At 33.4% G+C, this 14,857-nt stretch overlaps 2 protein-coding genes across 3 annotated transcripts; both read right to left on the reverse strand.

The window, feature by feature from the left end:
- On the reverse strand, positions 1 to 6,705 carry LOC123557363 (uncharacterized). The gene is made up of 4 exons (XM_053543719.1): positions 4,429 to 6,705; positions 2,705 to 3,530; positions 1,709 to 2,273; positions 1 to 1,539 (listed from the first exon to the last, which is right to left on the reverse strand). Exons 1-3 carry the CDS (start codon positions 5,067 to 5,069, stop codon positions 2,133 to 2,135), a joined length of 1,608 nt encoding a protein of 535 aa, XP_053399694.1. The 5' UTR covers positions 5,070 to 6,705; the 3' UTR covers positions 1 to 1,539; positions 1,709 to 2,132.
- A 241-nt stretch (positions 6,706 to 6,946) lies between these two features.
- Positions 6,947 to 12,584, reverse strand: LOC123559061 (uncharacterized). Of its 2 annotated transcripts, XM_045350881.2 has the most exons (7): positions 12,003 to 12,580; positions 11,647 to 11,745; positions 10,636 to 10,731; positions 9,587 to 9,794; positions 8,817 to 8,894; positions 8,241 to 8,327; positions 6,947 to 7,578 (listed from the first exon to the last, which is right to left on the reverse strand). In XM_045350881.2, exons 1-7 carry the CDS (start codon positions 12,137 to 12,139, stop codon positions 7,264 to 7,266), a joined length of 1,020 nt encoding a protein of 339 aa, XP_045206816.2. In that variant the 5' UTR covers positions 12,140 to 12,580; the 3' UTR covers positions 6,947 to 7,263. The 2 variants fall into 2 exon arrangements, with proteins under 2 accessions (XP_045206816.2, XP_053399696.1); XM_053543721.1 differs by lacking the exon at positions 10,636 to 10,731 and having other exon boundaries at positions 12,003 to 12,584.
- Between the last annotated feature and the right edge of the window lie 2,273 nt (positions 12,585 to 14,857).

Below are 14,857 nucleotides of genomic sequence, written 5' to 3' on the forward strand. Positions count from 1 at the left end.
TTAGGTCACTGTCTTTGATAACAAAATTTGTAACATTTACATGTAATTGAATATTCGCATAACTATTCAATTTTTCTGACACTCTTCTGGAGTAAATGTTATCTTTGACAAACAATGTATATTTGACGAGTAAGCTAAATTCATGTATACTGCAAATAAAAAGCAGGTGCGTTTTCAGATAATTTTCGAAGTGTTCCGTATTTCAACAAATGTACAAATAAACAGTGATATGTACATAAAAAAGTTTAAAAGGTAAGGGTAGATTTCCTGGAAGCAATGAGCATAACAAACACATCCAGAGCCATACGTCGCACGGCAGGCCCAAAACAAGTAGAAACTGTAGTGGAAAGACGGTTGCTTTAAAAATCCAACAACAAGTATATTTCAGTTATTTGCAAGATACAAAAATGGGGATGGGGTAGAGAAAGTGGCGGGGTTCTTGGGGAAGAATAAAAAGCAAAGATGAATATTTAACTTAGAAAGCCGAACTCTTAAAACAGCCTCCCTAGACCACAAGCCATAGCAGTGTAAGCATCAACGATACCGGGATGATAGGTAACAAATTCACCAGCTGGATGTTCCAGACCTTATATGGTATATAACTAACTTCAATCATAGTAAAAAGAAGGAGACGTGAAGGTAGAAAGCGGGGAGGTAGAGAAAGAAAAGTAACACCACCAACAAGCAACATAAAGACAATATACATAACATAATACAAATTCAAATAGCGGCCCCTCCGTGGAACCGACAGTAAGCTTTATATATGCCGATTTCACCCTATTGTCATTTAGACAAGACAGTATAACTGGAACTCCCAGCTGAGAAAAGGCAGATAACTCTTTTTCAATACCAGTGACCTATGATTTTATTGCATATTTTTGTTTGTTAGATGATTGTCTTTCAATATCCAATGTTTGAAGAAATTATATTATTGGGAAAAAATTCGCCGATCTCATATACAGGGAATGCAGCGTATGTCCATAAGGACACGATTAAGCAAGTTGCACACATCTAATACCAGTTGTGATAGATGATGTGATACAATGTAGTTTGTTGTAAATGCATACATATGTAGCGACATTATATTCCTGTTGTACAATGACCCATAACTGCTGTCTTTAGGTGGTTGTATGATAACACAACTGTAATAAATCTAACATATATACTGTAACAATGATTATACCTGAAATAATAGAGTTACACTTTCACACATATATCTGTCAATTCGTAGCGTTTTGTAATCTAAATACAGCTGTCTTGCTTCATTACTTGTACAATTCCTTTGTTAACAATTGTGTCATTATCTTCCAAATACAAGACAGGCCAAACTATGTAGTCAATAGAGTTTCCCTGTGCCCGGTAAGCTTTGTATCGGCTTGCATCGAAATGTTCTCCATGACGATTTATGTTCGTATCGATACAGAATTGCGGTTCTTGGTTTACCATTAGAAAACATACTCCTGCACATCTGATGATAAATTGAGTAATAAGTAACCGTTCTTCTTTCGGTAGGGATTCTTGAAAAGAATGCATGACCTCCTAAAATAACAAAAATACAAGTTTGAGATTCATAAGAAAAAGCAAATATTTAAAAAGAAAGATTATACATGTATAGTGTAAATATCTTAAAAAAAGGAATTGAATGTGCTTCAAAGGCACTGCTAAGGCTAAGCTATACATTTCGTATTTAACTGACATCTTATTTTACCCTTGTTATTTCTTTCATTAGATAAGTAGGTTGCTTCCTCCTGTCATCTTGCGAAGTTGTAGCAATTTCATCAATCTAAAGTGAACATTAAACACATTTTAATCAACACTAATGACACAAAGACAACATATAATGTGGTACCTTATTTGAACATTTTAATACATGAAACATATATGCATAAATGTTTTCATTCAAAAGTCTATATAATTATACACATTTATTCCAACTGTAAACCAAGAGAAAACGTACTTGCTATGTAAAAGTACATGTATAATGCTACATGACATGACTGCACGTGAAATGGAACAACTCACTGCATGCAGTCTAACCCTGTTCTGTTCTGATATTTTAGAAACTGATGGCTTGTAGTAGAATAACATTTTAAAGACCATAGTAAACGGGTAGTGACAAACATGTTTGCTTTCTAATACAAAATAGATATTTTGAAGGCAGCATTGAAATACAAAATGTTTATGTATAAAGATCTTACCTTATCCTTAGAGGATATCGACGTATTTGATTTGGGATTGTTCTGAACCTTTTCCTTGCACATCAAATATATAGTCTGAAAATGTCAGTGCATTGTGTTTTAGCATTTTTCATTTCAAAGGATAAATACTTTCCAAAAGGTATATTTGTCAAGTACAATAAGATTTACCGCTATCACTAGTATTAGAGCTATTTATCGTACAGTTAAAGGAACTCAACATACAAAAGGCTTACGAAGCTGCATTGTTTTAATTTTATAAGTTTAATGCAACGAGTCGGGCCCATCAGCCGAAGTAGCAACCAATGGAAATTAAGAGAAAAAGCTAAAGGTGTCGCTTATTATATGGAAGTCATTAAATATGTGAATGTATAAATCGAATAATACTGTCCGTCGTAATTTTTTCTTGTACAAACATGCTATAATAGATCAACGCGTAAAATTTTTGTTTGAGAAATGATTGCAATTGAATTATTTGTTGTATGCTCTATAGGGCTGAGTGGACTTACAGTTAATACTCGTAGGAGAAGCTCACAAGCTTGCTGTTCAGTTTTATTTCCTTTGACTGCGTGAACAAGGGCATTGAAACCATCTGCCCATTCCTTATTGTACAGTTCTAAAAACTGTTTTGATATTTTAATAGACCTGTTCACTGATTCGTGTCGTCGATTCGATATTGTATGTAACGAGAACAAATCTCCATTTCTTTTCAGCTGATATGAATGTTGCAATTTTGGTGAATGCCGTTCATGCCTCATTGCTTCGTTGGTCACGTTTTCGGCATAATCCGTCGCCATGTTATGTCTTTCATTTTCTTCGTTCTTAACACGCTCTTCATTTTTTAAGCAATGTTCTGCGTACTTCCGAGTACGAGTAAGTTGTTTATTTATTTTTCCGACAACCCCGTAATGCTGAGTTGGTAATTCACATTGCCAAACATAATTGGAGTTAGTATCTTTTGCTTGCTCTTGGAATCGGCTCATTGCAGTGTCTTCTCCATTCATTAGTTGGTATTGTTTATTCTGAACCTCGTTACAGCAATTGTGCACTTTTGGGTTCCAGTGAGGTCCATAGGTAAACTTTCGTTCTTTATCTTGCACAGAGGGTCTATCAGAATTCCAGCTGGTCGCCTCATTGATCCAGTTAGCTGTTTTGTAGTTTCTATTTGTTTCTTCAGTTGAAAAATTCGCCATTTCGTAATGACAGTGTTGTGCTATCTCTGATTGTAAAAGAAGTGTATTCTGTGATCGGATTTCTGCTCTTGATGTATTACTTAAGACAGAGCTGTTTGGGCGTTTATTTAATTGTTTTGTGTTAGCTTGGATGTCTGAAAATCTGATAAAGGAAAAATAACGTTCAATTGTCTAATAAAATGAATGAACAGATGATTGCAAAGAAAATCTGTGATAAGATCCTTTGGAAGCAAAGAATGCAACCAAAAACAATAATAGCAGACTTGGTTTGATTGAATCTGTTCATGAGAGGTAGTGAAAATTGCAACACCTCTCACGCCCCCTAGCACCGGCTTAAGCGGAACTCAATTACACACGTGACTTGTTTTCGAACAACAGTATTATGCCGTTTATTTAATTCCCATTAAATTCCAAGTTTAAATGACACCATGTCTTACACTTGATCTGACAGTTTCAAAACATTCCGTGATATTTCGCCAAACTGAACCTAATGATTCAACATTGCAGCTAGTATCATTATATGACAAATGACATACGCATGTCCTCTATAACTATATTATTAATCGTGTTTCGTGTGATATTTGTAATATCGCTCGCCATAGGATTCCTTTAACCCGATTTTTCCAGTATCGATCTTTAAGTGAAACAAGAAGTAGATGCAATTTGAATGTTTTAAATTAACACGGGTTAATCTGTTCAACACACAGTCTTTGATTCATGTGGGAAAAAATGGCAGTTGAACAGGTTTGTACTGGAACTGAATCCAGGAACATTGGATAGGTTAACTGCCTGCCGTTAAATAACTGAAGTACGGATAAAAAACGGCGTTAAACCCAAAACAAATAAATAAACAAACAATCAAAATCCGCTCTACAAAGGAAAATATGTTTGTTTTAACATCATTGTGGTAGATAAACTTAAATCTTCAAAGCAATCACCTCCACATCAGAATAGTTTTGCTCTAAACAATAACGAGTGTAAATGATATTATCGTAGATCGTGTAACTTTACAGCTTAGGTTGAAGTAAAATATGGCATACCTGTTGTCATACATCGGAGCTGACAGGGATTTTACATCATGGTCGTAATTAAATTTGTTGTGTAAATGAAGACATTTATAGCAGAAATATCTCCCAAATTTGCTGCAAGTTAGACAGATATGTGTTGCTTGTTCTGCGACGCTGTTACTAGCACACAATGCACACATATCACTTAAGCGATCACAATCTTGTTCTGTACATTGCTCAGTGTTGCATACATCAGCTGTAGCCAGGATAACTTGATCCATTGAGGTATATTGAGTATCACCTTTCGTACCACTTGAAACAGATTGACTGTCTGTCAAATGAACACTTCTGACAGTTTCATAAGTCTTACTATCATCCGTTGACAAATTTCCCTTCACACTTAACACCTTCGCGTATGACTTATCATCAGAAGTGGAACTACATGCACTTATTTTGGTATTACTGTTGTTCTTACTTGTTACACACCTTATTGTTTCATACAGAGTTACATCGTTATTGGTTACAGATTTGTCTGTACTACATATCCCAGGAACTTCGTCATATGTTGGTGTCTTTAACGTTGACCGATCTGATTTAGATTTACAACGAGATCCATACGTTTTCGATTTGTTTATAGAAGTCGGTTTCCTTTCCAGGCAAACAAGACCTCCCATAGTTCTTGTCGTGAAAATTTACAATAGCACTTCAAGTTGCTTAAAGCGTTTATTTTCTTACATCAATAACTGCATAGGACTTGAAATGCATAGTTGCTTTTTGAAAAAGAAATCTAGACAATACATGTTTATTTTATATTACTTGATAAATTCAGCTGGAACATATGGCGAATTGTAGAAGATCCAAAATAATTATATTTAGTTTTAATTAATGTATGTTTATATTATTGTACAAATCGCACATTAATCTTCCAAACTACACTTCTTTCAAAAAAAGGACTTTGTCTAGAGATTTTGCTTATTTGACTTCATGCAATTATGTTATGAAATATGATCGCATTATCGGTAATTAACACAAGCACCAAATGGTAATAACTGATCTGAAAAGTTTTGAAATACAAAAATGGTGGTGAAAGACAATTGTCAAATATAAATCGCTATTCACTTTATTGAAAATGTTACACCCCAATACGTCTATAAATTATGAATAAACAGATATAATTGTAATATTGAATAATGTAATATTTTATGCTTGCAATTATTGAATCATATCAGAAGTAAATGATAGTACGTTTGTGACCCATGTTATCTCAAATCTCACGGTTAAACTACTTTGAAAAGCATTTAGTAAATCATACCGCCCAGTTACATACAAAACAGCTGTTACAGCGAAAAAACACAATAAAATCCCCCAATGTCCTCATTGACCACATTGGTTTAGTATAATAAGTATTATCGAACAATAACACTTAAAGGGAAATAAATTCTGACAAAGTCGTTAAACTAAATCATGCATAATATTTCTTTTTCAATGAAACCAAATTTATTTAGCTGCATTATATGCTTTCGTAGGATCTTCACAAAAATTATTTTTATTAATATGTAGTATATGTTGAATAAAAGGAGTACACTTGTTCTCTTTTTAAATGTATCTAATCTTTGTTTCACTTCATCCAAATATGTCTAAATGTGAAATAATCAAATTCTACACAATGTCACGTCCTAATGCAATTGAAATGAAAGTGGATGTTAGTAGATTCTAACCGGATTATAACATAAGGTCAATTGATAAATGTTCTTTGATATGTAACCTGATACCTGATGTCGGTTTCATCAAACGGACATGCACAGTGTTCATAACTTATTAGCTAAGGTTAACAGTATGTAAGTTTTAGCGAATCACTTGTATGTGTACTAGATACAAAGATGTACTATCTAATTATATATATTTAATGTAGGGGAGAAATATGTGATTGAACTAAACGTATATTTTCCCGTTCATGATCATTGTTTTCATAGAATACTTAGGGGTAGGGTATAACATGTACAGTGGCATTTTCTTTCTGGTTTGGTGAAAGTGATATGGTTTGATGCATTTTATACATTATAGAGCTGTAATAACACTATCAATGCAAGTTACCTTGTTACCTGATATATTCAACATGTTTAATGTATAGGGTACGAGATATTTGCTATTAAATTCAGTCATAAAATCATATAAACATATATCTACAAATTTTAATTACGAATGTTGCGAAACCATTAGTTACATAGTTAACTTCGTTTGAACCATCCTGATTTGAGAGCTTGTAGACACTGGTGTGCCACCAAATCAGTGATCTTCAAGAAACGGGGGCATTCCATTTTCCATTTGATAGCTGAAATGACTTATCTTCATTAAGATTTCTTACATTTGATATGATTTACTGAACTTAATTATGGATAACACTACCGTCAGAATAGTGAAATTTTGATAATATTAAAATTGATAAAATTGCAAATGTTCATAATGAGTCTATGATACGACTGGTTAGGACAAACCGTTTATAGGGTTACATTTTATACGTTTTGTCTGGTTATAAAATATTCCAAACAAATAAGTGAACACAATTTATTACAATGACACTTCACAATATTGCTCTTTCTGCTGTGTTACATAATAATTGAAATCAACCTCCTTTATTCAATACCTATGTTTGAAATGTTTTCTCCCTCATATATAATAAAGATATAATATAGAGAAGTCTTAGAAGTCAAGGAACGTTTTCTGGCAATTTATTTATTATGTTTAGATATTCAGCATGCCGCAATATATACTTGCAGCTACCTAAATGTTCATAAGCGTGAGCACTTGAGTACGTATTTTGTGCATTGCAATTCTTAAACCGACCACGAAAGTCTGAAGGATACAGTTTCAGAAATGAGTAATAATGACATCATTTTTTTCACTCTTCTTTCCCTGAGCAATACCTTTGTTCAGAATATTTCCTCCTTCATATAGATATAATACAGGCCAAACTATGTAATCGATGACTCTTCCAGATTGTGTATAATGTTTGTATTTATCTGTATCTAATTCTTCATCATGCCGGTCCGTCTCAACATCCATAGATACTGGTGGATCCTGAATGGCCATCAGCCAACACACCGTTGTGCATTTTTCAATGAATTTTGGGATGAAAAATTCATCTTGCTCCTTGATTATGTCTTGTAGAGAGGATGCTATCTCCTGAAGAACACACGTATATATTAAACAATGGTATATATTTTTTTGTATGAATAATATAGATTCTAACACGACCAGCGAATAACCTACATACATGTAGAGCAATCTATCTCGGGTTATTCTGCAATAAACCACTCGCGTGCGTAGCGCGGTCGTAAAAAGTAGTTGCCATTTTTTTTCTAACACTTTTGATACTAGTATGTCGTGCTAGAATCGAAATAATAAGTTCCCAAGTGTGATTTATCGTAGAATAACCCCAGTTTTTGTTTTTATGCGAAACAATATATCACTCAGGCCTACCGCCTTCGTGATATATTCTTACACATAAAAACTCAAAACTCGGGTTATTCTACGATAAACCACGTTTGGGAACTTATTATTTCTTAAATATATTTGTCAATGCAAAGAAAAATAAATCAACGTTTGGAGCATATTTTGTATATGTTGTAAGTGTTGGCCATCAAACGTAACCACTAAATTGTATGACAAGTATCACGTAAGTAATGTAATAATTACATGTATGTTTCTAAATGTATTTGTTGAAACTAAAGTGACCATTATATTTAACTTATTGCCAAACTTTTACAGCCTTTCAATGGGTTCAAAATATGATATATATACAAAATGAAAATAAGAAGTTGAATATAATGTCAAAATATTCCCACCTCTCTAAGTTTATTTATCGTATAGCTATAGTTCTTTTTTCTGTCATCTTTCAACATCTTCAAAAGTTCTTTTGAAGGTATGTCCATCTGTTTGAAGATGAAGATATTGTTTTAACATTACTAAAACGCAATAATTATGTACAATTTACATAACTGATGCCGTTCTACAATTGTGTCATTGTTTTGTGCTTTCTTTAATACATTACGTTTATTCGGTAAAGATGAGCAACTTCTAAACGTCTCTGTTAGTTTCAGATAATTTTCTCCCTTTAAATACTATTTTCATATTTAATAATATTTTTGACATTGCGTTTGTGACATAGGCCACCTTTACAAAGTAGAGTTATGCCGCTTTAAACGAACCACGAGTAATACATTCGTTTGTGTTCAGACCCTATGTTTTTGTTCACAGGAGATAATTCGTGAGGCTATTCATATTTTGTATAATTATGTCCTCTATTTTTTTCAAAACATAATAGATAACCAGAGCCAAGAAAGATCGGTCAGAATGTATGAGAAATGATTGAAAACAATTAAAAAAATTCTAGTCCGTAGCCAGACTAGTAATACATTTACCCCGTTGAAAGATACTAGTGATTTCGTCATTTCCTGCAGACCTTCTTTTGACTTTTCATAACATTTGGAATATATTGTCTGTAATGCGAAAATGGATATGTAATAAGCAGAGTGACAGTGTATGTAAATTCTATGACAAGTTCATTCCATTCTAAAATATTAATAAAATCAAACTTGCATCTGTATATCTTCTTTGTTTAACCGACTCCTTAACTATAGCGAACACATATATTATTAATTATTGGGTTTGTTACTGACCCTCTACGGAAATATGTATGGTCAGTATGCTTTATGGAGGGCGAGGCGAAGCCGAGCTCTCTATATAGCATACTGACCCTACATATTTCCGTAGAGGGTCAGTAACAAACCCAATAATTGATTTGTTTTATCGACCACTTAATTACTTCTCGAAAGGCCTCTGGAGGTGGTAGTAGGATCCTTTTGAAGTTTTAAAATAATAATGTTAATTTTATGGTCAACATCACGCAATTCTGAATTGCAATTCTCATGTAGGGTCACCCACTGACCCTCTATAGAAATATGGAGGGCAACCACGTGGCACTACTCAACCAATGAAAGGGCTAGAATCTGGTGGGAGGTAAAACAAAAGTACATGTATCTTTTAATTTTGCTTCTTCGTTTAGACTGTTCATTCAATACTTTACGTCGAAATAGTATATAAACGGGGAACGAAAAACGATATTGTAAAATTCTGAAGATCATTTTAATGATATATCAATAATCTGAAAATAAATTCTCTTTACACTTACCGTCAGTATATGGAGCAAGGACTTACATGCCTCTTCTTCCGGTTTGTTTCCTTCCTCTGTATTCGTTAGTGCTTCAAATGCATCGGTCCACTCGTTATCATATATCTCTGCAAATTGCTCTGATATCTTTGTTGGTCGGTTCATGTCGCTCAAATCTGCTATGTTTGGATTTTCATCAGTAAGTTTTGCGCTTGCTGCAGCACTTAACCTGTTTCCAATAGCAATAAAACCTCAACAAATAGTTAGATTGACACATTGTTTGGGCTGTCTGATATTCTGTAATTATTTGGTTAGCACTTTGTCAAGATTTTAACAGATTATTAGTTTGTCGAAGCGTTAGGTTATCATTTTAATGCTGACTGAAAACGACTTTCTGTCCATTTCAAAGATTAAATTTCACTTCAACATTTTTCAAATATCACGCCTGGTAAACGCTCAGAAGGAGAATAAAATGTAATAGCCAATGTTTGATTGAAAATCGAACTTCTTATACATTTTTGTTTCAGCAAATTACATTTATTTGGAATTGGGTTTTATCTGAGGTGTATAAGCCGCAATAATTGACGTTTTTTTCGACTCTTTATTTGAAACACAGGTATGTCATATGCTATAGCATTTACATATTTTTTCGGTAATAGTGCATTTATTTAGATAGTTTAGATAGTTTAGATAGTTAGAGTGTACGTGTAGTCATTAATGTGAATTTCACCTTCTCCCTCCGGTAGTCGAACTGACTCTTAAAGAGCAACGCTCAGCTCGCAAAGGGTTTCCAAACAGGAAATATTGTATTTTGTATAAAATGTGCGCTCAATTTATAACTAAGAGGTTTTATCGTATCTTTTGCGGGTCAAGCAAAAATTAATGTCATAATTTTCAATAGAAGAAATAGGGAGAATGTAAAAGTTTAAAGAAATTTCAGAAATTAAAATGAACATTTGAATACGAGTAACGGCTGAAGTAACTCACATATGTATGTTATAATGCCTAAGTCGGCTTTCGGTAAATTAAATCCAAATAGATCAGGTTTGAAACAAACAAACACTACTAACCTTGTAAGAAGCTCATTATTTTTACGTTTAAGGTTTTCTGCCTCCTTTTTCAGTTCACTGATTTCTAAATCACGTCTATCTATTTCCTTTTTATATCTGCAAGAGGAATTTGAGGTAACCATTTATATCCAGATACGAGCACTATATCATGTAATTAAATAATCTACAAAACGTTATACAAAATTGCATTTAAGAGTGTGCATTATTTGCTGAAAATATGTGTTACTGAAATATATGTAACTTGGATTAACTTTACGAGCATTTCTGCATCTATTTTAAAAGAGGAATACTGAAATGAGTAAAAATGCAATTGTCATTGACGTTGGAGCGTTTTCAAAGTTGGGCTTCCAGGTGCGTGTGTGCGTGCGTGTGTGTGTTTCGTTGGGGTGGGGAAGAAGTGGGGGAGCTTAACTGTCAACCCTACTCATTGTTTCCTGAAAAAAGTTCAACCCAGATTTTACCATTGCAGTAACTACCATGGTCAAAGTTATTTATTCACTGTTAAAGGAGTCTTATCTTACCCTTCTTTAGATTTTTTCCAGAGGCCAAAACTTGCTTTGGGGATTCAAAATTCAAAACATATATGAGCTATTGTGTATGGCCTTCAACGGAATACATTATCTTGCCGGTGTGTGAACGGATAAAATAGATATGTAAATATTGAACTATGCTCAAAATCTTACAGAGAGAAAAAGAAAATTTACATATGGAGATGTAGACTTTTAACGGACTGATTCTTTCAGGCGAACACTATCTTGATATAGTGAATATTTGTACTTATGAATTCGAACATCTATACGTTCACGGCACACTTTTTGATTGGACTATAACGCACGAATTAGCCGACATAACTTAACCTTATGATAAACATTTTTGTCATCATGTATATGTGATATAATATTGTGTTACTAAATCTAAAAAAGACAATGATTAGAGTACATCAGACTAAAAAAAAACCTATCTTCATATATATAATAACTAATAACCTCTTAATACCAGACTGAATAATACCTTTCGTTTTGTTTGTTTGAACGTGACTGTAGATCTTGTAACTGTTTTGTTAATATATCCTTCCTATCTTTCAGCGTGCTAAGTTCATGTGATTCGTGACTACAAATAAATTACTGGTAAAACAATGGTATTCTTAACATATATATAACTAATCATGCTACAAGTGTTTAATATATTTAAAATAATATGTCGTATTACACCTCAAGTTATCATGTATATGTACATATATTTGCATTAAACAATGCTAAATTACAAATGCTTAATACATTATTTCAGAATCACACTTTTCATGTCTTAAGTTCAACATATGTCATATAAATACTGCTTAAAACTAAATAACATAAAACTACTTTTACTTTCTCGTTTCATGTTTCCCGGTGATATACTTCTGTGACATCGGCTGTTTCCTAACGGGTTGTCTTTCATCAGTATGACTACTTGGATTTAACGACTGCTCCTCTTCCGTAACATCACTACAACAACAGCCAGACATTGTTCATCATAATATGCCACTAAAATCTATACTGGTTTGTACTATGAAGAAAGAACTTATGCACTAAGTCGCAATCAGATTCGTGTAATATTTTTCATATGCTATGTTATTACACGGCTACAAATGTAAATGTTCCTTTGTAAATATAGATAGGCAATGGTGCACGATAACAATGTAAGTTTAAATGTATTCCTTCGTTCAATAGTTCTTCTAATAATTAAGCTTTAAGTTGTTGTAAGTGACGTTGAAATAGAAATGATCCTGCTTTCCACCACTGTGACAGAAAATTACACAAATACACACATCTTATGCGAGATTGTTTGTATAATCCGGTTCAATACTAAATATCACGAGTCGTCATGAAATTTGCATTCTCTGAAAAACAAATTAACGAGGAAGTATATCTATCTGAGTCTGTATTGTGAACGTTGTTACTTGATCAGGTAACAGTATCATACCTTATACATATTAATTATATTGTTTACGATCGATGAGCGGTTGAGTTACAAATCGTTAAACGTCGGTCAATGACTAATTTAAACATCGATAAGCTTAGTTATTCAATATAATAAACAATTCACATAATACAACTTTTAGACCTATTCAATTATAGTTGTATCAGAAATAATATGTGGTCATCACTTTTACACAGATATATGCCAACTCGTATCGTCTCATCATCTTGCTTTTTTTACTTGTCCAATGCATTTGTGTCATCATCTTCCCAATACAGGGCAGGCTAAACGGTGTTGTAAACTATTAATCAATGTGCCCTGTAAGCTTTGCATTGGTTTACCATCATGTAGGCATTGGAACCACAAGTACAAACTCCAAGTAAGCACTATCAATTTTAGATTTATTTGTAGCTAACTGTATCAAAGTACACAGTCTGAAAAATATCTAAAGTATCATTTTCTGGAAAAAGAGTTATTTGAGCTGAAAAAAAAGATCCTGGATAAAATATTTTGAAAAATGGAGACATGTTAGTTTAAACTTTGTTGTAGGCTTAGGGTTCATTATATCTCATGCAAACCATGCATTTTCTACCTCTAAGCATGAAAAATCATGCATAATTACTGCAACAGTCAGCAGTTAGTAAAGAAAATTTGTAAAGAGCAAATCGTTTAATGCTCTAGGGAAAGTGTGACATTTTTATGGTGAAATTTGTCAACAAACAGACGATTTTTTATAAAAGGTAAAAACCCACAGGATTGTTAAAAGGTAAAAATGTTGAGAAAGCTATTGCTAAAAGGAGAACAATCTCTGCTACCAAATATATATACGTCAAAGTATGGAAAATGTCTACAAATATGAGAAAATCAAATAAAAATTTCATGACTGTGAGATGCATTACTGTGTTATCATGTAACACAGGGGACATAGATAGCTTACTTTTCCATTGCATCGATATAACATGGACAGGATTAGGATTGACAAACGGTGTTCACTCACCAAATTTCACTCTATAAACAGTGTTTCTCTTCTGTAAAAGGGGCTTCTCTAAAAAGTTCTGTTTCACGTTTTATTTCAAATACTGATATTCAACACTTTAAAAGTAGAGATCTGTCTCCGCAACAACCAGGACAGCCAGTTGCCAGTTCGCGTGAATAACTAACTGCCCACTGAAATGAAGTTGTTTATACATTTTTGAAGGAAAATGGGATTTGCTCTAAGATATTAATATCCAGTAATATGTAAATCTATCTCCACAGTTATCAGGAGAGCCAGCTGGCATTTCACACGCGAATAGCTAACTGCCTACTGGTAGGCATCTGGTTATTCGACATTTTTCAGAAAATCACCTTTTCACAAATCGTTCAACTTAATCCTTGAGACGTTCTTAAATTATAATATTTAACACTTAAGATGTATTCGACAATCTTTGCAACGATTAGAAGAGCCAGTTGCTTATTCGCGATATGTTTCAGAAAAAACTACTTATATCTTACATAAGGTCTTCATTATGTAATTTTAGCAATATGGAACGTATTTTCCTGTTTTTTCCCATTTCAGAATTTGCAAAGATAGATGTACATTAGTAGATGGTTATATATTATGCTCAAAAATAAAGTTTTTTGATCCATCCCTGTTCTATACATTAGCATTCTGACTTACCTTTCAATGTAATAGATTTGCTTAACTGTAGGCCCAAGTGTTCCGCATTTATTAATTGGACTTCTTTTTCACTCAGAATGCAGTCCCTTTCAAAATTCAATAAATAAATGAGTAAATTGACAATGATTTTGTAGAATAGTATAAATGTTTTATAGGCAGTTTAATCTTCATGCAAAACAATTCTTTCTTTCTATGATTTGGTGGTGTTCGAACTTTCTTCTCCGAAACATGGACCTAACTCTTAATTTCTACATGAAACGATGCTACTTTGATTTATAGCCAGTATTAGCACGTGGAACGTGGGTATATTTATTAAATAGTTTCGGTCGTTATTCTAACCAGCAATAATTTAGCGAAGATTGAAAGGGTTGTCCTGTTCAATGCGGACTTGATTGCAATGGATTGATCGCGTCAGGACGCGATAGTTTAAAATGCCATCTAAGTTTAAGGCTGTTCTAGAAAATGCACTAATGGTAGTAGCATAACTAGGAGCCACAGACATAATTAGGATCTGGTTATAAGCGATTCCAGTTAGCAGGGGTGGGGGTGAAGTTAAATTACAAGACAGATGTACGTAGCACAAAACCTGTATGTAATTGATCC

The sequence above is a fragment of the Mercenaria mercenaria genome, chromosome 5 (assembly GCF_021730395.1).
Source record: "Mercenaria mercenaria strain notata chromosome 5, MADL_Memer_1, whole genome shotgun sequence".
Lineage (NCBI taxonomy): Eukaryota > Metazoa > Mollusca > Bivalvia > Venerida > Veneridae > Mercenaria > Mercenaria mercenaria.